This window comes from Haliotis cracherodii, unplaced genomic scaffold (genome assembly GCF_022045235.1).
Source record: "Haliotis cracherodii isolate W230 unplaced genomic scaffold, xgHalCrac1.p SCAF_17, whole genome shotgun sequence".
Lineage (NCBI taxonomy): Eukaryota > Metazoa > Mollusca > Gastropoda > Lepetellida > Haliotidae > Haliotis > Haliotis cracherodii.
In genome coordinates this window covers 24466373-24489317 of record NW_027266272.1, presented here as the reverse complement: position 1 = coordinate 24489317, position 22945 = coordinate 24466373, and the positions used below count along the sequence as shown (strand labels likewise).

Genomic DNA, 22945 nt, shown 5'->3' with positions numbered 1-22945 from the left:
GAGTTACGATCACCTTAGCGCTAAGGTGGCTTTGTGGAACGGGGCCCTGGCCACGAAATGTACAGGGTCAGGCAAGGTCGTCAAACAGTGATATTGTGCATTTGGAGATAGGGTAAGATTTATGTCAACTTCTATCGTAAACGTTTCCGCATTACCACGTGTAAGATTCTTCAGTTGTAAGATTCTTAAGTTGTAAGATCTTGTAACAAAGGTAATGGTTGACCAGTTCCGAATCACGAGATTGCCTGCTGCAAACCGAGAACCAATGTGTTCACTGCATACAAATAACAGAAATAACAAACAACCATATGGTCAAATTACAAAAATATTTTTCAGTTAAAAACCCCCAATAAGTTAGTAAAACTGTCACCACAAGAGCTTTTGCAGATTATTGACAGCAATTCACGAGACGTCAGGCAAACAAATTTGAATATACCAAGTCTGTACAAAATCCTCCAAAGAAATTTGAACGTTTGTCTTTGCAAACATTTGACCAGTTTTCGTTTCGTTTTCGTTTGATCGATCCTGCTTTTGTAGCACAGGGGCTATGACTCCCGTCTTCCCGAACATGCGTGTTGCACATAAAATGGAGAAAAAAAACGGTAGAGCGTGTCGACGCATTTTGACTTTGATGAAGAAAAAAATACGATTTTGTTGCAGAGTGCCGTTGACATAATGCTCTCGTTTCGGATTTGAGACACTGGGATTCAAGTCCTGTTTTTTCAACCATTCGTTGTTTCCCCTTGATATTTGGTTGACATATAGTTGCTCTAAATCACACATATAATACTATTTATCCGACATGACCCAATACTTCGTGTTAAACGTTATATCAGCTTTCTTGGGTGAAGCTGATTGCTTGGTTGCTATTGCCGAGTGACTGCGTGTCAGTTTGGTTTCTGGCACTCATAAGGTAGTTCATTATCATCCGGGTCTTTTTCACATGGTCGAACTGAGGTAAGGATTCCACCATGTGGTACCGCACGTGCTTGTGACCTTTGACCTGCACGCGCTGATCAGCAAACTGACACAGTTGTTTCCGGATCCATACCTTTCCACCTGGACGAGGCTGAGACTCGGGAGTTTCCTGAAATAAGGAAGATTCAAAATGAAGCTTAGTGAGTGAGTGAGTGAGTGAGTGAGTGAGTGAGTGAGTGAGTGAGTGAGTGAGTGAGTGAGTGAGTGAGTGAGTGAGTGAGTGAGTGTTGTTGCCTGTCAAAAATCGAATCTAGGGTATGGGGGAGTTTTGAAAAGTATAATTATGTTTGCGAAAGTTAAGGCCAAAAATAGGGTAAACTCATGTTTTTGAATCAGTGACAGAAAAAGATAAAACGATTCCAAATCCTTTCGAATATTATATTCCCTTAGCTAATGGCAGGGTGGATAATGATCAAATTATTGTTTTTTTTAACTATACAAACTGATCATTCACACTATCAAAAGGCTGGCGGGGTAGCCTAGTGGTTAAAGCGTTCACTCGTCACGACGGAGGTCCGGGTTGGATTCCCTACATGGGTACAATGTGTAAAACCCATTTGTGGTGTTCAGCGCCGTGATATTTCTTTAATACTGCTAAAAGCGGCGTAAAACCATACTCACAAAATTCACGATTGTTGGAGTTCGGAACAGTAACAACCCCCGTACCTGTATATGTCCAGTGTACCGCCGCAGCTTGGGTAGTTTCAGGGTCATCTTGTTCTTGTTGCCGTATTTGAGATGAAAAGACCTGATCCTGGACTCCAGATAGCTGAGGGAGTTTTCGCTTGTGTCGTAATCCGCATACGAAGGCTCCTTGTCAGCTAACTGAGTCGAAATGCGATCCTGAATCCTCTCCTGTATGATCTTCCTAGCAGGCTCCCATCTGGACCTTACTGAACTCGTGCTGGACCTTCGAGTGGACAGGGGCACATACGCTAGAGTTGGGAGATGGAATTCCTCCTCCGGGTTCTCTTTCGAGGGTTCGACGTTCAAGGGTTCATAAGCTTTGGCGCTTTTGGGTCGTTCGAGTTCAAGTTCGATAATCTCCTTCGGGGATTCAAGATTTGGTTTTCTGCTAACTGCACTTTCCTTTCGTTCACGGGACAGAAGCTGTTCTGCCGTATCTTCTCGGATTGGTGGTAAGACGTTGTTGCTTTCAGTCAGCTGGGGTCCTCGTGAAGACGCTGGTGGAATCGGTCCATGGGTTAGCTTAACGCTATGCTCATTCAACTGATGCATCGTATTCTGATCCTTTTCTTTCCCATCACTCGAAACACTCAAGGGAGATAATCCTCTTCTTGGAGTGGACTTACCACTGTTTGGTTCCGATGGAGGTTTGGGAACAAATTTGGAGTTGAACCTCTTCTGTGAAGAGGATCCATCACTCTTAACGGACTCCTTGTCATCGGTATCGGTGTTCAAGGATCCCGTGGATCCAAACTTCCCCTTCTTCCTGGAGAAGCTCGTTGCTCTGCTTCTGGAAGGCTCTGAGAAGCTTGTCCTCCTGCTGACGGTCGTCTCAGATGCGGCATCAGTTCGGACGGAACCATTGGATCCGGCAGGTTTCTTCTTCCGGGGCTGTTGGAACATGAGCAAGTCGTCATCCAACATCTGCTGTAGACTCTCCACAATCTCTCGCCGGCTTCTTGGCTGACGTCGGTTCGGGTTTCTTATCTTCTGTTTATGTTGAATATTGAAACTGGACCCCCTTTTCCGGATATTCTCTCGTATTCTAGCTTTCTCCTGCATGAGATTCTTATAATAAACAGCCCCTGGAACCTGGGGATCCACAAGTGGAGACTTTCCTTCCAAATAGTTATCCAGGATGTATTGCCTTTCGTGATTAATATCCGGAGCAACCTTGGATTCTTTTAACGGAGGTAGTCTCTTAGCTTCCGGTAACGACCCTTCAGTCAGTTTATAGTGGAGAAACTTTAAAAGAGGTATGTGTTGTGCATATTTCAAGTCCTTACGAATAGCTAACTTAGATTCCACAAGCTTTTTCATCATTTGAATAGTGTTTGGATTCTTTCTTCCAACAAGTCGTTCAAAGTTTTTCATGTCTAGAATGAAAACCTCAGTGTCAGTGGAACACACGACAGTCTGCATATAGGTTCCTAGACCCAGACATATTTCGGTGTCACCCAGGACCTCTCCGTTCTGGACCCCACACAGACTCACAGACCTCTCGTGCAGCTTCCTCTCTACCGCCACGTAACCCTGTCTACGTCGGAGGTCCACATTGTCCACCTTCATGGGGAGGGCGTTGGGATCGCGGTATTTCCTTAGTATGGCGTTCTTCCTTGGCTCCCTGTGGAACAAGAGACACTCGTGTAATTACCAGATGCTCTGAGTGAGTTTTGTTTTGTTTGTTTGTTTGTTGTTGTTTAACTCAGAAATACTCCAGCTATATGACCGCGGTCTGTAATTAATCGAGTCCATGAGAGGAGATTATTCTTGTCGCAAGAGGCGACTAACGGGATCGGGTGGTCAGACTCGCTGACTTGGTTGATGCATGTCATTGTATCCCAAATTCGTAGATCGATGCTCATGATGTCAATGACTGGATTGTCTGGTCCAGACTCGATTATTTACAGACCGCCGTCATATAGCTGGAATATTGCTTAGTGAGGCGTTTAAATGACAAACAAACAAATAAACACACACTGATATAGTTACGTCCATGGACGTGTGTGTGTAGGTGGCTGTTTGTACTAATCCTAACCAGACACAGAATACTGACTCCGAACCAACCAGTCCTTGTTTAATTCTCTTCATGCCGGGAATCGAACCACCGCTCTACCCATTACACCACGGAGGCGGTCAGTCCACTTATGAAGCCAATCAAATTTTGAAAACTTAAAATCTACCAATTCAAATAGAATTATTCATTTGTCTCAACCAATCAAGTCTAATCACTCACGTACCTCAACCAATCAAATTCAATGGAGTAGATATCAATAGCAGCTTCAAAGGGCCAGAGGTTAGGGTACTGGTGGCGATGACGGGTGGGCTCCATGAAGAACTTGGCCTGGCCTCTGGAAAACAAGGAGTAATACGGTCTCTTTTGTATTGGCATCAGTAGAACAGATACATGGCAGTGACGTGTAGGCTGCTTGTTGTCCCACAAATGCACCTAGTACAGTGCCCGCAGTCGGAGTCGCTACCATGGATACCAGACACCCGTATGCATTGCACCAATCACAGGTCAGGGCTCGATTAGCTATGTATAACATACATCGGTGCAACCTATTATTAAAAACTGAAACCTATTTATTTATGTCCACATGTGCATGTAAAAAATCTTCAAATTTGTGTCTTTCTCACCCTTACTTGTCTACACTAAATAATATTGAACACATTGAATACCTCTAGGATTTATTCACCACATCACTCATAAACCTGTGTTATGTGTAATGTGTCACGCTTCCTTGGGCTTGACGTCATCAAACTGTGGGTACTTCAAAATTTTGTACTGTAGCCTGAACGGTCACGGAAGTTACCAGCGTTTCAAGTAAGGATGTTTAGATTATCTAACTAATGATAATCATTATGTATTATAGGAAGGTTACCATTGATGCCAAATATGTACTGTAACAGTTAGTACCAACTATATTAAAATTCATGACAGTGTTATCAGAGATCTGAGGTTGTATTATTTAGAGAAGTTTCTGGGACCAGGGTGCAATCTGGTTTTGTCTTGTGCAACTAGGTTTTCATTTCAACAAGCACCTGGTGCAAGTTAAATTAATCAAGTTCCTTAAATCGAACACTGTAGGTAACCACAAGATAAACAGGTAAGCAGTGGTTGGGGGGGACTTTTGAATGATATTGATAGCCACTGATAGCCAAGTGGTATCCAGGGCGCACATGAGCCATTGATTGATTACACGTTTTGAAGTCATTGTTTCTACCTGGTGATTTTTAATCACAGTTTCGTCTGTCAAGGTCGACATTCCATGCAACCGTTGGTATACTTTAATGAAAACAAATCGCAGTTCGTTTTCCCACCTACCATCGCTAACCAAGGGCATGGCTGTAGAGGTTAACAGACGTGCCAACGTAAAATTTCCCAGCGTTAACCTGCTAGTGGTCAGACTCGCTGACTTGGTTGATGTATGTCATCGTATCCCAACTGCGTGGATCGATGCTCATGATGTCAATAACTGGATTGTCTGGTCCAGACTCGATTATTTACAGACCACCGTCATATAGCTGGAATATTGCTGAGTGCGGCGTTAAACAACAAACACACAAACGAACAAACAAACATTCAGACAAATAACAGAGAATGATAACCCGATCAGCGCCTGCTCTTACGACAAACATGGAGAAGGGAACCCTTTCTGATCGGGGTCCCTCGGGGTCCCTCTGGGTCCCTCGGGGTTCGATACTCATCAGCGCCGGCGCAGCGAACCCAGGGAACCAGACTGGATCCTCATCTGCATGTGAAGCACAACGGAACACAGGATGACTGTGTCCGGAGTATTTTTATGTAGGAATTTCAAAATCTGTTTTTGCGGTATAAGATCCTGGCATGTGAACCGACGAATTTTATATTAATGAATTTGTATAGGACACGTTCCAATTTATAACTGCGCTTAGACCATGATAGGTTATAATACAGTAAACTACGTTATTACGAACTCGCTTATAACAAACTGACGGATATAACGAACTGTTTTTTTTGTCTCAGCCATTTGCTGTGTGTGTGCTGTATGTATGCTTATAACGAACAACGGTTATAACGAACTAAAAAAAGTGGTCTCTTTGAGTTCGTTATAATCGTAGTTTACAGTATTACCTCTGTCACTGGACCAGTGTGCACTCGAGTTTCATTATCAGCTCCCTTGGGAGTATACAACTCAAGCAGCCCGTAAGGCGCTAGAGTCAGTAAATTTGGATTTACATTGCTTTTAACAGAATTCCAGTTTTATCACGGTGTGTCAACTTCATTGAAGACCCGACATGATACAGGTCTTAGACGTTTATCACGTTGATGAAACCAACGAGCACGGGTAGGCGCTGACAAACCTGGAATAATCAGGGCGAACCGGGATTCGAACCCACAATCATAGGTTTCTGACGTGCCCAAGGGATGCAACTCCGCACAGCGAAGTGCTGAGCCTTGAGACGACAGGAGCACTTGAAGAGTGTCAGTGAACAGGGGCATCATTCGAACAAAATTCACATCTGCTACCAAAGGCAGACCTACCTGAGTATGAAATGAAGGCCAATGATTGGCTCCCCTTGTTTCACCAGTGTACTCTCGAAGCCATATTGCTCCTTCCGTAAACTGAGAGTGAGGAGTCGCTTGAAGCGCTGGGACATTTTAGAGAAGAACGGATGTTTCTGAACAAAATGGCGGCATTCGGCGTACGACCTCTCTTCATATTCCTGAAACGAACCCCATATAATTAAGACTTACTGTAAAAGTGAAAATACGTGATATTTATTAAATTAAATAATGTGTTGTGGTGAATCGTTTATATAAAATAACTTCTATGTCAAGAAGCTGTTTATGTTTTTCGAACAGTGTATATTATAGTTATACATGTCAGCATGAGTTAGTGGATGAGTGAGTATGGTTTTACGCCGCTTTCAGCAATGTACCAGCAATCACACAGATGAGACACCACAACTGGGCTTCACACATTGTACCCATGTAGAAATCAAACCTAGCCTTCGGCGTGACGAGCAAACGCTTTAACCACCAGAGCGAATGACAATAACAAGATATGTCACCATTACTTGTTTGAAGAACATACCATTTTTTTTAATATGTTTGTTTTTAACGAAAGAAAAGTATATGTCTAATTACAAACTGGAAAATCCTCAACGAAAATTAGAAGAGTTTTATGTCACGTGAGTGAGTGAGTTGGGAAAGCCCGAAGTGATGCCCACGAGCACGGGTATGGTGCTGACAAACCTAGAAACATAATCGGGATTCGAACCCACAATCATAGGTTTCTGGCGTGCCCAAGGGACGCAACTCTGCACAGCGAATCGCGGCGCCTTAGGCGACTGGGCCACCCGTGCCCCCTTTTATGTCACGTGCTTCTAAATAAATCACATTATGATAAATAAGAGCATGATAACCGATGTTTACCTTGAGTATACTACATAAATATACCACTAAAATATAGTTGAGGACTGCCCGATTCTTTCATAATTCCTATAGTTAACCTGTCACGGCATGACAGATTCACTATAGTATGGTGAAGGAACCGGTTGCTCCTTAACTTGTTTTGAGTAGTATATGTTGCGCTAAACGAACACACAGAACAAGGATGTTTCGCTCACGTCTCCGTAGTCGCTGTCATCGTCGGCATTTTCAGACATGGTCAGACTTCAGAACCGACACTCTCTTGACAGCCAAACGTCTATTTATGTGTTACTACTGATAGGTTTAACGTACCTCAATTTACCCCGGGGTCAAGAGGTCACGGTGGCAAAGATTTATCAGAATAGAAAGATCAAATCTCGTTGGGACAATGAAGTGGCGGCGTAACAGCCTTAACCTTGATTCTGTCTTTATCTGTTTGATAAATATTTGAAGTACAGATATAGTCGACGCCAACAAGAAACTTCAGTTAGACTAACATGTAGTCTGTGAAATGAACATATCTTTCAAAAAACAGTTGTTAAATAATCTTAATAAAATATATCAAAAAGGATTTCAGAGACACTCTTCATTTTCTGAAACTGCAGTACACTATTATAGACTTGCATGGGCTGTATTGAATATATTTGTTTCAGGGTCGGTATGACAGATTACTGTTCAATGAATGAATGAGACAAATGAGTTATATCACGGCGTGTCAGCTTAATGTGGGAGGAAAGCCCTCAGTCCGCAGGTCGCAGACGTTTACCACTTCGGTGAAACCCACGAGCACGGGTATGGTGCTGACAAACCTAGAAACATAATTGGGGCGAACCGGGATTCAAACCCACAATCATAGGTTTCTGGCGTGTCGCGAATCGCGAATGAGACAATGAGGTGAGTGAGTGAGGCTTCACTCTGCTTTTAGCAATATTCCAGCATTATCACGGCGGGTGACACCAGAAAGGGGCTTCACACACTGTAACCAAGTGGGGAACAAACCCAGGACTTCGGCGTGGCCATCAAACGCTTTAACCACTTGGCTACCTCACTGCCTCATATGGGCTTTAAAGGTGAGTGAGTGAGTGAGTGAGTGGGCTATATCATGGAGTAGCAACTTTAAGTGCGACCACCGTTTCCGTGGTCTACTGTATATGGCATCGGAGAGTCGGAGGTTGGTGGTTCGATTCTCTGGCCATGTCATACCAAAATACGTAAAAAGATGGAATTTGTTGTTACCCTGCCTGGCGCTCGGCATTAAGGGGATAAACAAGGCTTTGAAACAAGGACTGGTTGGCTATGATAAACTGCAGAATGACATCTCAGTGGAATGATGATGATGATGATGATGATGATGATGATGATGATGATGATGTGTCAAAATGACGCAGGTCGTAGACGTATTCTTTTAAATAAATCCGGCAAATATATGTACAGGAACGACGGATACCTTTAATGAGGTGTTGAAGAGTTCTCTGTCGACCACGAGGAAGTCACAATCGTTGTCGGTGATGATGCTGGCGTTACGGATGTTGTCCTCACTCATCAAGGCCACCTCACCAAAACTCTTCCCCGACTCTGAAACCATAGGGAAGGTGAGAGAGTGAATGAGTGAGTGAGACAGACGAGACAGGGTAAATATGATATCTCAGCACGGCACAGGATAAATGTGATATCTAAGCACGGCACTGGATAAATATGATATCTCAGCATGGCACAGGGTAAATATGATATCTCAGCACGGCACAGGATAAATGTGATATCTAAGCACGGCACAGGATAAATGTGATATCTCAGCACGGCACTGGATAAATGTGATATCTCAGCACGGCACAGGGTAAATGTGATATCTAAGCACGGCACAGGATAAATGTGACATCTAAGCACGGCACAGGATAAATGTGATATCTAAGCACGACACAGGATAAATGTGATATCTAAGCACGGCACAGGATAAATGTGATATCTCAGCACGGCACAGGTTAAATGTGATATCTAAGCACGAGGCAGTGTACTTGTGATATCGTAGCAGGATAAATGTGACATCATCGCCGCCATATTGCTGGAATAAACAAACAGATGCAGATGTTTTAAAAGCTAGAGGAAATCCCAGTTTCAGTTCTTTGTTTGTTTAACAAAGAACTGAAAACTGGGATTTCCTCTAGCTTTTAAAACATGTGCAAAAACGCATCGGGTTACAAATAAGATAACGTTTACATGTTTTCCCAGTGTTATGTTGGTTTAAACTACATGTACATGCACACAGAACTAAGACACAAATAGTTTAAAAAAAGAGATCTACTCAACATCATTGACTTCAGAATAAATGTCCTATAGTTTAAGCAGTCCCTCTTTATTTTAGGTGGCCCAGTGGTGTAAGGCGCTCCCTCTGTCGTGTCAGGATCTGCTGATCATGGGTTCGAACCCTAGATTCTTCCTGGTTAAAATGGTGATTAAGAACTAATGCTCGTGGGTTTCACCGAAGTGGTAAACATCTGAGACCTGCCTAACTTCGGGCTATCCTCCCACATTAAGCTGACACGCCGTGATATAACTGGAATACTGTTCACCTAAACCCACTCACTGTCTATTTGATCATGTAAAAGACTTCATTAACTACTGTGGCGGTCGGGTAGCCTGGTGGTTAAAGCGTTCGCTCGTAACGCCGAAGACCCGGGTTCGATTCCCGACATGGGTACAATGTGTGAAGCCCTTTCTGGTGTCCCCCGCCGTGATATTGCTGGAATGTAGCTAAAAGCGGCGTAAAACCATACTCCTTCACTAACTACTGTACGAGGTCATAAAGGGCAAAGAGTATATGTTTGTTTTTTTAAACCGGAATGAGCAAACTTAAATATATGTGTTAAGTTCCGCCATATAAAGAGTAATATCACCGGTCTTGTTGGCTCCTCAGCTTACTTACTATTTGGGATTTGCTCTTTTAACTTAATAGAAGCGCAATGAGACAAAAGGGAAGAACGAATTTGTATATGACGAGGTGGGTAAGGTGAAATGGCGTGTAACGTCGCGTCCAAGATTATTGCACTCATATAGCGACGTGCATGCACACGTGTGTATGTGTGTGGCTGCATATACTTGTCGGGACTAATGCCGATTTTATAGTGCTAGCCCTCTGAGATACCATGCTGCAGTTTAACATGAATACCCTACTCAGACACAGTGTACTGACTCCGAGCCGACCAGTCCTTGTTTTAGCCCCAAGTGCCGAGAGCCAGGCAAAGTAACAACAAGTACCATATACCAAACGTCTGTTGGTATGAAGCGGCCGGGGTTCGAACCCCCGACCTTCCGCTTTCCGGTTGGACGTTCTACCACTAGACCACGGAGGCGGCCTGTATATGACGAGTGATTGGACCATCGTTTGTAAAGGGGCGGTCGGGTAGCCTAGTGGTTAAAGCGTTCGCTGATAGAATGCCACTGCACCCGACGGCAATGAGCGTTGCTCATATTGTCAACCCCTAGTTTTGTTAGCCCAGATTTGTTTTTATACAGGCTACCTTAGTCTTCTGACCCTGATACAAACATATCCAATTAAGCCCATGCAAGTCTGTAATGTTTGGCAAGTCTAAGTTACTGCAGTATCAGGAAAATGAAGAGAGTCTCTCGGCTCCTTTTTATTATATTTTTATAAAGATAATTTAACAACTGTTTTTTTCTGTAAGATATGTTCATTTCAGAGACTCGATGTTAGTCTAAGGCTACCTAATTGGATGTGAGTGAGTGAGTGAGTGAGTGAGTATGGTTTAACACCGCTTTTAGCAATATTCCAGCAATATCACGAGGGGGACGCCAGAAATGGGCTTTACACATTGTACCCATGTCGGGCATCGAATCCGGGTTTTCGGCGTGACGAGCGAACGCTTTAACCACTAGGCTACCCGACCGCCCAGACTTGGAGGTGAGGTGAGGTGAGGTGAGGTGAGACGAAAGGGGAGTCTAACGTTGGGTTCAAGATTAATTCACTTGTACAGCGACGTGAATGCACGTGTGCGTGAGGCTGTATCCCATTGAGATACCATGCAGCCTAACATGGATACGTCTCAGGCGTACTTTATCTGTCTTTATCCTGTCCTTTATCCCCTAATGCCGACCTCCAGGCAGGGTATGTACTAATATACTCACTTCCAAAAGAAACGCACACCCTACAGCATGAAATGTCGGAAAATGAAAATGAAATATATATATGAGCGTTTCTTTTGGAAGTGAGTATATATACAAATGGAGAACTGCAACAATCACTCGTCCATTCACCATCCATGCGAGTCACATGCTTACCAAAGTGTATGATGAATTTCCCATAGGAAGACCTGTCCCCTGCCCTGCGTCTCTTCATCTCCGCGGTTGATGCCCCCACCCCGCCGTGCTTCTTGGGGGAGGAAGGGACCGGCGTGAACCCCTCATCTTCCCCTGTCATGGACGGGTCAATGTACACCGATATCCTTCCGCGGAGGATGATGTACATACTGAAAAAGTAGTTCCCATGTTTTTCACCGGGTTTCAAATAATAAAAATAGTTCTTTTATATAGACTGCAAATAAAAGTACGCGCGCTGGTGTATCTGTCTTGCATTTTGCTTTGAGGGTATTAATGGTGTATAGGTCCTGTGGAGGTCTGAATGCATTTTACCAGCAACGGGACATCACTCTGCCAAATGATCTATATATAACATGCATAGTTGCTGTTGGAGTGATAATTTCCTGTTATTTTGCCTGGTGACGACCATGACCCTGATTGGGTCAAGGTCACATGTGAACGTTGACCGTTCGCATTGATTAGTATCAGTGAACAACAGATACGAAGCTATCGTCTCAAAAATGTCTTACCAGTCTCCCAACTCGCCTTGCTTGATGATGACGTCATTAGGGGGCGACTTCCGGTAATGGCAGTTTCGTATCAGGTTTTTGAGAACCGCTGGAAGAAAGATTGATAAAATAAATTCATTTTACAGTCACCTATCTGAGTCTGAGTCTTTCAATGACAAGAGAGATGACCTACACTCGGTGGAGCAGGACAAACGTGACGTCTCCCCGAGCACCTGGTGTCCCATGTGAGGTTCAGTGATCCATTCATATAATTTTCACCACTATTTTGTCTTTTACGCCTAATCGAATATGAAGTAAGGATAAGAATTTATGGATGAACAACTTCTTAATTACAGTGAGTGAGTGAGTGAGTTGGGTTTAACGCCGCTTTTAACAGTTTTCCAGTTATATCACGGCGTGTCAGCTTTATGTGGGAGGAAAGCCCGAAGTGATGCAGGTCTCAGACGTTTACCACTTTGGTGAAACCCACGAGCACGGGTATGGTGATGACAAACCTAGAAACATAATTGGGGCGAACCGGGATTCGAGCCCACAATCATAGGTTTCTGGCGTGTCCAAGGGACGCAACTCTGCACAGCGAATCGCGGCGCCTTAGACGACTAGCCACCCGTGCCCCCTTTATTACAATTAAAAGCGACCGCTAAACAAAGATCTGAGGACATCCCATTACGGGCCACGTCAGATCGACCTTTCGCAAATTTTGACCGACCAATGAAATGACTGACAAGAAATCGACATAAGCCAATCAGAAGGCAGCTTTCTCGAGCTTTACGACACTAGTTTCAAACTGGCGGCTACGCTTCGAAACATATTTTGTCGTATTCTCGATAAAAAAATTTAAAACTGATAGGAAGAACATTCTGAAATGGCTTATAGATGGCCTAGATTGTATGGATATAATCATAAAGTCCGTAACTGTCGTTCGGAATACCCCGTGTTAAATATTTCGTGGTTGCATAATTAGAAAACACATTCCGACTGTCACTTTCATGATCTGGTAAGCGACGCTCTGATTGGTCGGATGAAAGGTCGTTCTGACGTGACCCCTAATGGGATGTCCTCAGATCTTTGTTTAGTGGTAGCGAGTACAAAGATCTGATTTTAATGAGATTGTTACGCCCATTGAATCTGTTTCGGCGAATAACCAAGACTGGTTATTCTCTTGCACTGACGTTTTATAAAATTATAATGGAAAAGTTCATGTCGCTTTTATTGGACGTCATTATGGTATTCAGAACATACCTCTGGTTAGGTGGTATACGGTATTCGACCGTTTACGTAACCATGGCAATATTTCAGCCACATCCTGATCAGATCGTTGAGCCGGTGGCTTTGAGATGACCTCTATCACGTGATCAACGAAGTGTGCCATGGCGACTCCTTTACGTCACGTGGTGTGTATGGATTTGACGTCAGTGTGTGACGTCACCCACTATCCTCCAAACTCGGTACTCCATTGTCACCAGCGTTGCGTCTGTTAAAGAAAATAATAATTTATGGTATAATCCCATTTAAATGGGGATCGATCAATTGGTCACAGGTGACCTCACATGTCACGTGACGTATTGTTTGACACCGTACCTTGAATCTTCTAGTTTGCCTCCAATCTTTACAGTATCATTGTGTTTGATCATCGGAACCCAAAATCAATTGTGTTTTGAAATTAATCATTTTATTCTCTAGAAAACAATAAGTAGGATGGTGAGACTTCAGTTTAACCAAGCTTATCTTAGAGATTTCATATTACCAAGGAAAGGGTTTGTTACTGTACAAATGGTATAAAACATTAATGATGAAACAGAAATATTGAAAATGAATGTTATGAGAAGATGTGATATAATGCCGTTTTTAAAAAATAAATGAGCACGACTGCTAGAAATAGCATTATTCACACGCCAACTGTATTAAACCTAAAACATATAACATGAAATAGTAAATGTAAATTTAATATAAATGTGATAATATAATATAATATAATATAATATAATATAATATAATATAATATAATATAATATAATATAATATAATATAATATAATATAATATAATATAATATAATATAATATAATTCGCACATGCCTGTTCAGATAAACGTCCCGGGTATCCAAAATATGTTTACCACAAACATCACATTGCATTTCTTTGTTGGACAACTCTGAAGTGTAGGTCGATGTCGCCATGTCAATCCCCTCCAACGTTCAACAGGCAACCCACTCATAGTGTAATATCAATCCCTAACGACCAATCAAGCGTGTCGTGACCTTTCCCCGACCCAAGTATCAATATCCATTATGTCGTTTACCCTTCAACTACCAGGACCCTTTGCGGAGGTTTCCAATAGAACCTCGAACATTAGAAAGACTTTGTGTGTGCTACAACAAGCGAAACGAGGTTTTGATTCTTGTAAATATTGTGAGTGCAAGTTCTACGTGTCCCGTTGAATGAATGCGAGGGTTGGTGGTGATTCTTACAACTGTTTCGAGGCGTTTATCTATAGTTGTTGCCTTTAAGTACAAAGTTGGTTTTCGGGGGTGGTCGTTTCATGGTGTTTGAAGGACTCTGTTTGTGTGGTTGTGTTTGTATTTGGTTGGCAGGATGCATAGAAAACCTTCATACGTGTCCTTTATTCAGGCGATAAACATGATGTATTCGATGTCAGGACTTTATATTTGGCACCGACAGCGTTATGAGAATAATAAATAGGTTTATCGATTTATTCAAATACGGAGGTAATCCATCAGATCTTAGAAAACGGTGTGTAAGTGTGTATCGGTGTGTGTCTCTGTGTGTATTTATGTGTGTGTGTGTGTATGTGTGTATATATGTGTATATGTGTGTCTGTGTGTGTATATATGTGTGTGTGTGTCTGTGTGTGTATATATGTGTGTCTGTGTGTGTATATATGTGTGTGTAAGTGTGTATATATGTGTGTGTCTGTGCGTGTATATGTGTGTGTAAGTGAGTGTATATGTGTGTATCTGTGTGTGTCTGTGTGTAAGTGTGTGTATATATGAGTGTATGTGTCTCTGTGTCTGTGTGTGTAAATGTGAGCATATATGTGTGTCTGTGTTTGTATATGTGTGTGCCTGTGTGTATATGTGTCTCTGTGTGTGTATATGTGTGTGTCTGTGTGTATAAATGTGTGTGTAAGTGTGTCTGTGTGTGTATAAATGTGTAAATATGTTTGTCTGTGTGTGTATATGTGTGTATACATGTGTGTGTATATATGTGTGTATATGTGTGTGTGTGTGTGTGTGTGTGGGGGGGGTGTATATATATGTGTGTATGTGTTTATGTGTGTATATGTGTGTGTCTGTATGTATATATGTGTGTTTAAGTGTGTCTCTGTGTGTAAGTGTTTGTATATGTGTGTGTCTGTGTGTGTAAGTGTGTGTGCATATCTGTATGTATGTATATATGTAAGTGTGTGTATATATGTGTGTCTGTGTATGTATATGTGTGTGTCTGTGTGTGTCTGTGTGTAGATGTGTGTGTCTGTGTGTATATACATGTGTGTGTCTGTGTGTATATATACGGGTGTATGTATATATGTGTGCCTGTGTGTGTAGGTGTGTATATATATATGTGTGTGTATATGTGTGTGTGCTGGTGTGTAAGTGTTTGTATATGTGTGTGTAGGTGTTTTGTATATGTGTGTGCCTGTGTGTCGAAGTGTGTGTATATGTGTGTGCCTGTGTGTATATGTGTGTGTGTGATGATGTCCTGTATGTACTGTCCTATCTATGTTGACTGCATCCAACTGGAGTGAACGTATATGGAGAATCATTATTATAGTCTGCCAACGTTATATTTACGGTATAGCTGTTATGATGCTAAGTAAACTCATATAATCTCTCTCTGTCTCTCTCTCGCAAAAGGTGGCTGGGTAATTTTGTGTGAAAGTAAAAAATTGCAAATTGTGTGTATGTAGTGTATATGTGTGTGTAAGTGTGTGTGAGTGTGTGCGTATATGTGTGCGTATGTAGCGTATATGTGTGTGTATATGTGCGTATATATGTGTGTCTGTGTGTATATGTGTGTGTATATATATGTGTGTATATGTGTGCGTATATGTGTGTGTCTGTGTTTATATGTGCGTGTATATATATGTGTGTATATGTGTGCGTATATGTGTGTGTCTGTGTGTATATGTGTGTTTGTGTATGTAGTGTATATGTGTGTGTAAGTGTGTGTGTCTGTAGTGTATATGTGTGTGTATGTAGTGTATATGTGTGTGCGTATATGTGTGTGTCTGTGTGTATATGTGTGTGTTTATATATGTGTGGGTATATGTGTGTATATGTGTGCCTGTGTGTGTTTGTTTGTACATGTGTGTCTGTGTGTATATATGTGTGTGTCTGTGTGTACATGTGTGTGTCTTTGTGTGTCTGTGTGTGTATATGTGTGTGTAAGTTTGCATTCCACGGACTGGGGTCAACTTATATGGAGAATCATTATTTTAGGCTGCCAACCTTATATTTACCTGTTATGATGCTAAGAAAACTCATATGATCTGTATGTGTGTGTGTGTGTGTGTCTCTCTCTCTCTCTCTCTCTCTCTCTCTCTCTCTCTCTCTCTCTCTCTCTCTCTCTCTCTCTCTCTCCCTGCGTCTATCTCGTAGAAAGTGGCTGGGTAATCTTGTGTAACAGAAAAATTGTTCAATGAAGACTTTGGTAAAAGATTTGCAACCGCATGACCCCCACCATGTTTGAAATGTGGTAAATCTGTGCCGTAAAAAAGGCAAATTGATTGATTTTCAAATATATCAAGTGTAAGAAACCCGTCAGCAGTTGTGTATTATGCGATTTCCTATCAATTTAAAAAAATGCTTTGACTCAAATTGTTGTAAATTAATACAACCATGCAGATATATTCTTTGAGTACTGACTAAGCACCAGTACAGGTCATTTGTTAAATATTATCTACTTAAGATATTGCTAATTGAACATCAAACACATGATAAAGTCAACTGAGAATCAAGTTTCTTTTGCTCCTCAATTTACATAAATATAAATATTTGCGAAACCACCAACTGTTTTAAAAGGGAACATCTAGTCCATTAAAACGCGTACATATGCAAACTACGCCCTGTGTTTAAATGGTTTACCGACCAATCTCAATAAAAAAATATTTTTCTAAACTTTCCGGCGGATTAAATGACTCATGATACATGTTTGTATAGTAAACATTATAAACAACAAAATATACATATCCACAATGCTTACTTTCCATAATCAATGAATATATTTATACATTCTTTCGATTTGGCGCCGTTCAATATTCAGCAGTGATTATGTGTTAATAGGCAAGGAGTCAGGTTTCAACACTCCCGAGGCCTATTAACGTCTTGTGTGTAGCACCGACGTTATTGACTTTGCAGCATTCAGAGAGCAGTGATGTCGAGACTATTCAAAAAGTGTTAACCTTTGACGAATTGTTGATATAATCAATCTCAGTGCATTACCATCGTCAATAACCCTACACGAAAAACCTATTATCAATGTGAAGAATTATTCAAATATTTTCTTATTCTCAGTGCGATCTTAATGCAATACCGGTTTCTAGAGACTTTGTACGTGGATTCATCCAATATAAGAATTATATTGATTAGGCAAAGCTAACAGATTAATATCTCTTTGGAATAGATGTTTTATACAATTGAGGTGGTATTTGTGTTATGAAGTATATATACTTGTGTTACTGTAATTAGTTAATTAATTACTTTTTTGCCAAAATGGCCGGGTTTTTTAATCTAAGAAATACGCAAAGACATCAAGTATATTGCAATGAACAACAAAAATAAGAAAACAAGGTAATGACATTATTTTAAATTTATTTATAAACATTTGGGTTTTTCATCAGATACATCAATTTTAAAATCAAATTAAATTAAATGTTGAAATCTATTTTTTGTCTATTTTTTAAGGGAGTAATTTTCATTTAATTCCAACAAAATATTTAGGGTGTGTCCAGAACTAAGACGAAAATTTCCAAGAACGATTAATTTATTATATATTTACATCTGTTTGTTTGTTGTTTTACGTCGCAGTGAGGAAAACCTCCAGCGACATCTCGATGACCTGTACATGATCGAGTTTAGACATGAAAAACAAGTGACTTATATTATGAGCATAGTGACCCGGGTTCGATTCCCGACATGGGTAAAATATGTGAAGCCCATTTCTGTTGTACCCCGCCGTGATATTGCTGGAATATTGCCGAAAGCAGCGTAAACCCATACTCACTCACGATGACCTGTACATGATCGAGTTTGGATCTGAAAAAACGAGTGACTGATATCATGAGCATCGTCGCCCGCGAGGCTTAAAGACACGCAATGAACCAAGTCACTGAGTCTGACCACCCGATCAATTTTGTCGCCTCTCAACTCAATAGAGAGCAGGGAACATATTGTCTTATTTAAAGGAGAGGTGAGGTGAAATTGGGTTTAACATCGCTTCCAAGATTATTCGACTTATATAGCGACGTGTGTGTGTGTGTGCGTGCGTGCGTGCGTGCGTGCGTGTGTGTGTGTGTGTGTATTATTCCGGACTGATGCCGATTTATAGTGCTAGCTCACTGAGATACCATGCCGCAGTTTAACATGAATACCCCACTCAGACACAGTATACTGACTCCGAGACGACCAGTGCTTGTTTTAGCCCCTTAATGCGCCAGACAGGGTAACAACAAGTACCATCTTTTAACGTCTTTAGGTATGAACCTGATTCTAATGGGGTTGCGTGTTGAGGTTTACAATGTCATATCAATGTAATCAGGGCTTCGAAGATATGAAAGGAAAAGGTCGTTCTTTATCTAACCAACTTACACGCATCTCTCGTGTTGGGTGCCCAAACAGTAATTGACTCAGTGGAGTTTTCCAAAGATTTTATGGTAGACATGTGGAGGACTTTTTCAAATTTGACGCATAAGTGACCTAAATAACATGACATTTCCTAATTTGACTCGCACAATGTGTTCCCGTGTTTTTTTAGGTGAACAATTGACTTGCCTTTGCATGTGTTTGCTCACCTTTTCACGAACATCTGCTACCAACACTACTTCATAGTGAATCATAAACACATACTCACGATACAGTCGGAATCGCAAAGCGACTGCTTATAGCAGAGATAACTTGTGCTATCGAAAGGGTTTTGTCGCTTTTATTGTAGCAGGGCGTACCACAGATGACATCCTAGCCTTGTCAGCCAATTCCCCGAGGCAAGGCCTCGGACCTCGGATCAAAAGTCCGTGGTTCGAGTCTCATTATGGCTGCTACATACCTTCTATTATAATGTGTTATGAAATCCTACCTCTTTTGTTTGCATATGAAGTAGCAATTGTTTTTTTTCCATCTGCTAACCTTATATTTACCAGTTATAGTTTTATTCCTAAGAAAACTCCCATAAGAGGTTTGAGTGAGGTTCACTTCATCCTTGAAGAAGTACTAGGTTTCAGCGTTTGGTACATACTAAAAAAATGTTATCGTGAGTGTTTAAGTTTTTTCTCTCTAATATGTAAAGAGTGTAAAGTTTGAAAGTCAAAAGAACGATTTTATAAACGTTTGGACTGAAGTCAACTTATATGGGGAATCATTATTTTAGTCTGCAAACGAGCCGACGAGTCCTTGTTTTAGTCAATTAATCCCGAGCGACCAGGGCAGGGGATTCAATCCCACAGAGGGTTGCAGACTGGCTTTTCATGTCCTTCAGTGACATACTACTGTTGCTGTCATTAGTTTCGGTAACTATTTATCCAGCGCCATCACGACCACTCCCACAATCATATTAACAACAACCACCACTACCATGCCACGCGACAACTATTACAAACACCATCGCTACCACGACCACTCCCACATCCACAAGCATCACCTTTACGGCGACCAAATCAACTCCCACTACAATCAACCAGAACTCATCAAGTCTGGGTGCAGAGCTGAGCCCCTGTTATTTGGGAACAGCATCTGTGACCAACATGATCAACGCAACTGCAATGGAAATTGAGTTAAATCATATGTGCACATTCGTGTGCCGCATACTGAACAACTGCCCCTTTATAAGGAAACTCTAGTTGATAAAACTCAAATTTTGACATAAATTATCATTCATTCATCTCGTAAGTGTTCGTTTATATAACCATTAATTCAGAAACACCTCCGTTTACCATCAAATTAATTATTTCAGCGCTTGTGTAGGTTTGGAATGGACATTTGTATAATTGGCAGCCATTTTGGACGCCATCTTGGATTTTGAGAGAGGGAGGTTATTGAGGCCGGGCATTACCACTGATTATGTTTACAAATGATCCAGCAACCATGCCAAGTTTCATGCTTTCTAACCTCATCACGATCTTTCACCTAAGCAAACTGACTAAACCAGCTGCCTCCTACAGGTCTAGTGGGTGGAGCATCTGCCCGGTCACGTTATATCAAAATGCGTTAAAAGATGATACCTTGACGCTCAGCATTAAAGGGATGAAACAAGGACAGATCGGCTTGGAGTCAGTATATTGTATACTTGGCCTGAATGGGGTAAACATGTTAAACTACGGCAGGAAATCTCAGCGCTATAAAACCAGGAGTGCTTGCGTTCGATTTCACCGCCTCCGTGGTCTAGTGGTAGAGCTTGCGCGTGGAGAGCGGAAGGTCCGGGGTTCGATTCCCGGCCGCGTCATATCAAAAGACGTTAAAGACGTTGCTCCCCTGCCTGGCGCTCGGCATTAAGGCGCTAGAACAAGGACTGGAATTCTCGTAGTCACTATACTGACACTTATCATTGAGGATACGAATCCCGGTTCGCCGCGATTATTTTTGAAGTTTGTCAGCGCCATACCCGTGCTCGTGGGTTTTACCAAAGTGGTAAACGTCTAAAACCTGCTTCGGGATTTTCTCCCACATTAAGCTGACACGCCTCGAATAACTGGAATATTGTTCAAAGCTGCGTTAAACCCAACTCACTTTGATAATTATTATACAATTGTTGTTATTTCATCATGTATAGCTGTCAAAATCCGTACATAGCTCTTTATCAAGCTCGCTACACTCATAGGAGTGCTGTAGAGATAACGTGTATTACAGATAGCTAAATATTCTCAGTGTTTGTTTGACCTAGTCTAGAATCAGTGCGGATGTTCCGGGGTTCGATCCCCGGCCGTGTCATACCAAAAGACGTTAAAATATGGTACTTGTTGTTACCCTGACTAGCGCCGGACATTAAGGAGCTGAAACAAAGACTGGTCGGCTCGGAGTCAGTATACCGTGTCTGAGTGGGGTATTCATGTTAAACTGCGGCATGGTATCTCAGTGGGCTGGCACTATAAATCAACATCAGTCTGGACCAGTACAAGCACTGGACAACCCAGCTGAGCCCGAGTTGACCATTGGCAAGGTTTAACAACGGACTTATATAATCTATATTAATAAGTTCGTCGTTTAAATCAAGAAACCTGCGATGACCAATGCTTGCTCATAACTGATTTGCGTCATATTCTCTTGACCTAGGTTGCCGATACCTTCTGAACCCCTGGGTAACGGTAATGGATAGCAGCCTCCAAGTGACGTCATCGTTAAGATTAAATTCATTCATAAATTCAATCATGAATAAAATGTTATAATGAATATAATTAGCTAGGTAATGATAGTATATCATGTATTCTGACGTGCGTCCAGGAAATTGAACTTTCGATTTTTGATTTATATACTTAGAATCAATAATGCAACTGTGATGATGAATGGCCTAGTGGTAGAGCGTCCGACCGGAGAGTGGAAGGTCACACAAGCACACACACGTACATGCACGTCGCTATATAAGTCGCACGTCGCTATATAAGTGCAATAATCTTGGACGCGACGTTAAACCACATTTCACCTCACCTCACCTTTATTTCGAGTACCCTAACCCTGGTTAATTTGGTTGCCAGAAATATGCTATTCTCGATTAATTCAGGTCACTCAAATGTTTATAATCGAACGCACATTTTAATATAGACGAACTGCTTATTCTCTGAAATTGTACAATTTTGATAAAAACATATAACTCAATTTAAATTGAAAAGGGGCTCCAGTGAGATGGGAGATTCCGAACCTGAACCTGAGGAAAATCTAGACTTGCTTCAATTCGGGCTATTGCATTACAGGGGACTGGGAGAAAGGGAAAAGTATATCTTTCAGGGACTGTGAGACAGACTAGTTGTAGTATTCCTTCCTTACAAATGTCCGTTCCAACCAGTAATCGTCCAGCGGGGTGTCCAGAAAGCAGTTGTCCAGGCTAACGAGGTTTCACTGTATCGTAAACACATATCACAAACCCCAGCGCAGGGATATCTATGTCTGAAATTAAGCTGGTGACGTCACCAGACATTCAGGATCCGTAACCTTTGGCCTTTAGATATAGCTTTCCTCGTGAGGTCGTTCATCATTCACCTCACGTCACTGATTGCGTCAAGCACATAATGCCGAGTCGATACGGCTGGCGGTCGTGTCACCGATGATTGTGGGGTATTATGATTGCAATGATAGAGACATTGTCCCGCTAAACATTGTTATTTTACCAAGCTGATTTTTTCCTTGTCGGGTTTTGTTTTGCACTATAGCAAAGCTGGCTGTATCGACTACTCACGTCCATGATAATTTATCTGCGGTTCCGTCGGGAGAGGTTGGTTGGTTGGTTTGTTGTTTAACGCCGCTATCAGTAATATTCCAGCTATATGACGGCGGTCTGTAAATAATCGAGTCTGGACCAGACAATCCAGTGATTGACATCACGAGCATCGATCCAAGCCCATTTCTGGTGTCCCCCGCTGTGATAGTGCTGGAATATTGCTAAGAGCGGCGTAAAACCATACTCACTCACATATAACATTGTTTCAACTCACGAATTCTGTGTGTTTCCCTTGCATTTTTAGGCCTTCTACAGTCCACTCAGACACAGTATCCCCACGTCTTTAGCTTTTCGATTTCTTCTAAAGCAAATGCCATCAATCCTTTGATATCTGAACAACTGAAGTCCCATTTTGACCT

General features: G+C 41.7%; 1 protein-coding gene across 1 annotated transcript; it reads right to left on the bottom strand.

Moving 5' to 3' along the window:
* Positions 1-349: 349 nt before the first annotated feature.
* On the bottom strand, positions 350-13390 carry LOC139464561 (uncharacterized). Its single transcript, XM_071246082.1, has 8 exons — positions 13168-13390; positions 11926-12013; positions 11378-11565; positions 8532-8659; positions 6194-6375; positions 3906-4016; positions 1645-3289; positions 350-1087 (listed from the first exon to the last, which is right to left on the bottom strand). Exons 1-8 carry the CDS (start codon positions 13295-13297, stop codon positions 833-835), a joined length of 2727 nt encoding a protein of 908 aa, XP_071102183.1. The 5' UTR covers positions 13298-13390; the 3' UTR covers positions 350-832.
* Positions 13391-22945: the final 9555 nt, after the last annotated feature.

Coding starts and splice junctions, on each gene's coding strand:
- LOC139464561 (XM_071246082.1), bottom strand. CDS start 13,297: ATGGCACACTTCGTTGATCACGTGATAGAGGTCATCTCAAAGCCACCG. Junction 6,376..8,531: donor TCTTCAACACCTCATTAAAG/GTATCCGTCGTT, acceptor GGTTCGTTTCAG/GAATATGAAGAGAGGTCGTA. Junction 1,088..1,644: donor GGTACACTGGACATATACAG/GTACGGGGGTTG, acceptor TCCTTATTTCAG/GAAACTCCCGAGTCTCAGCC.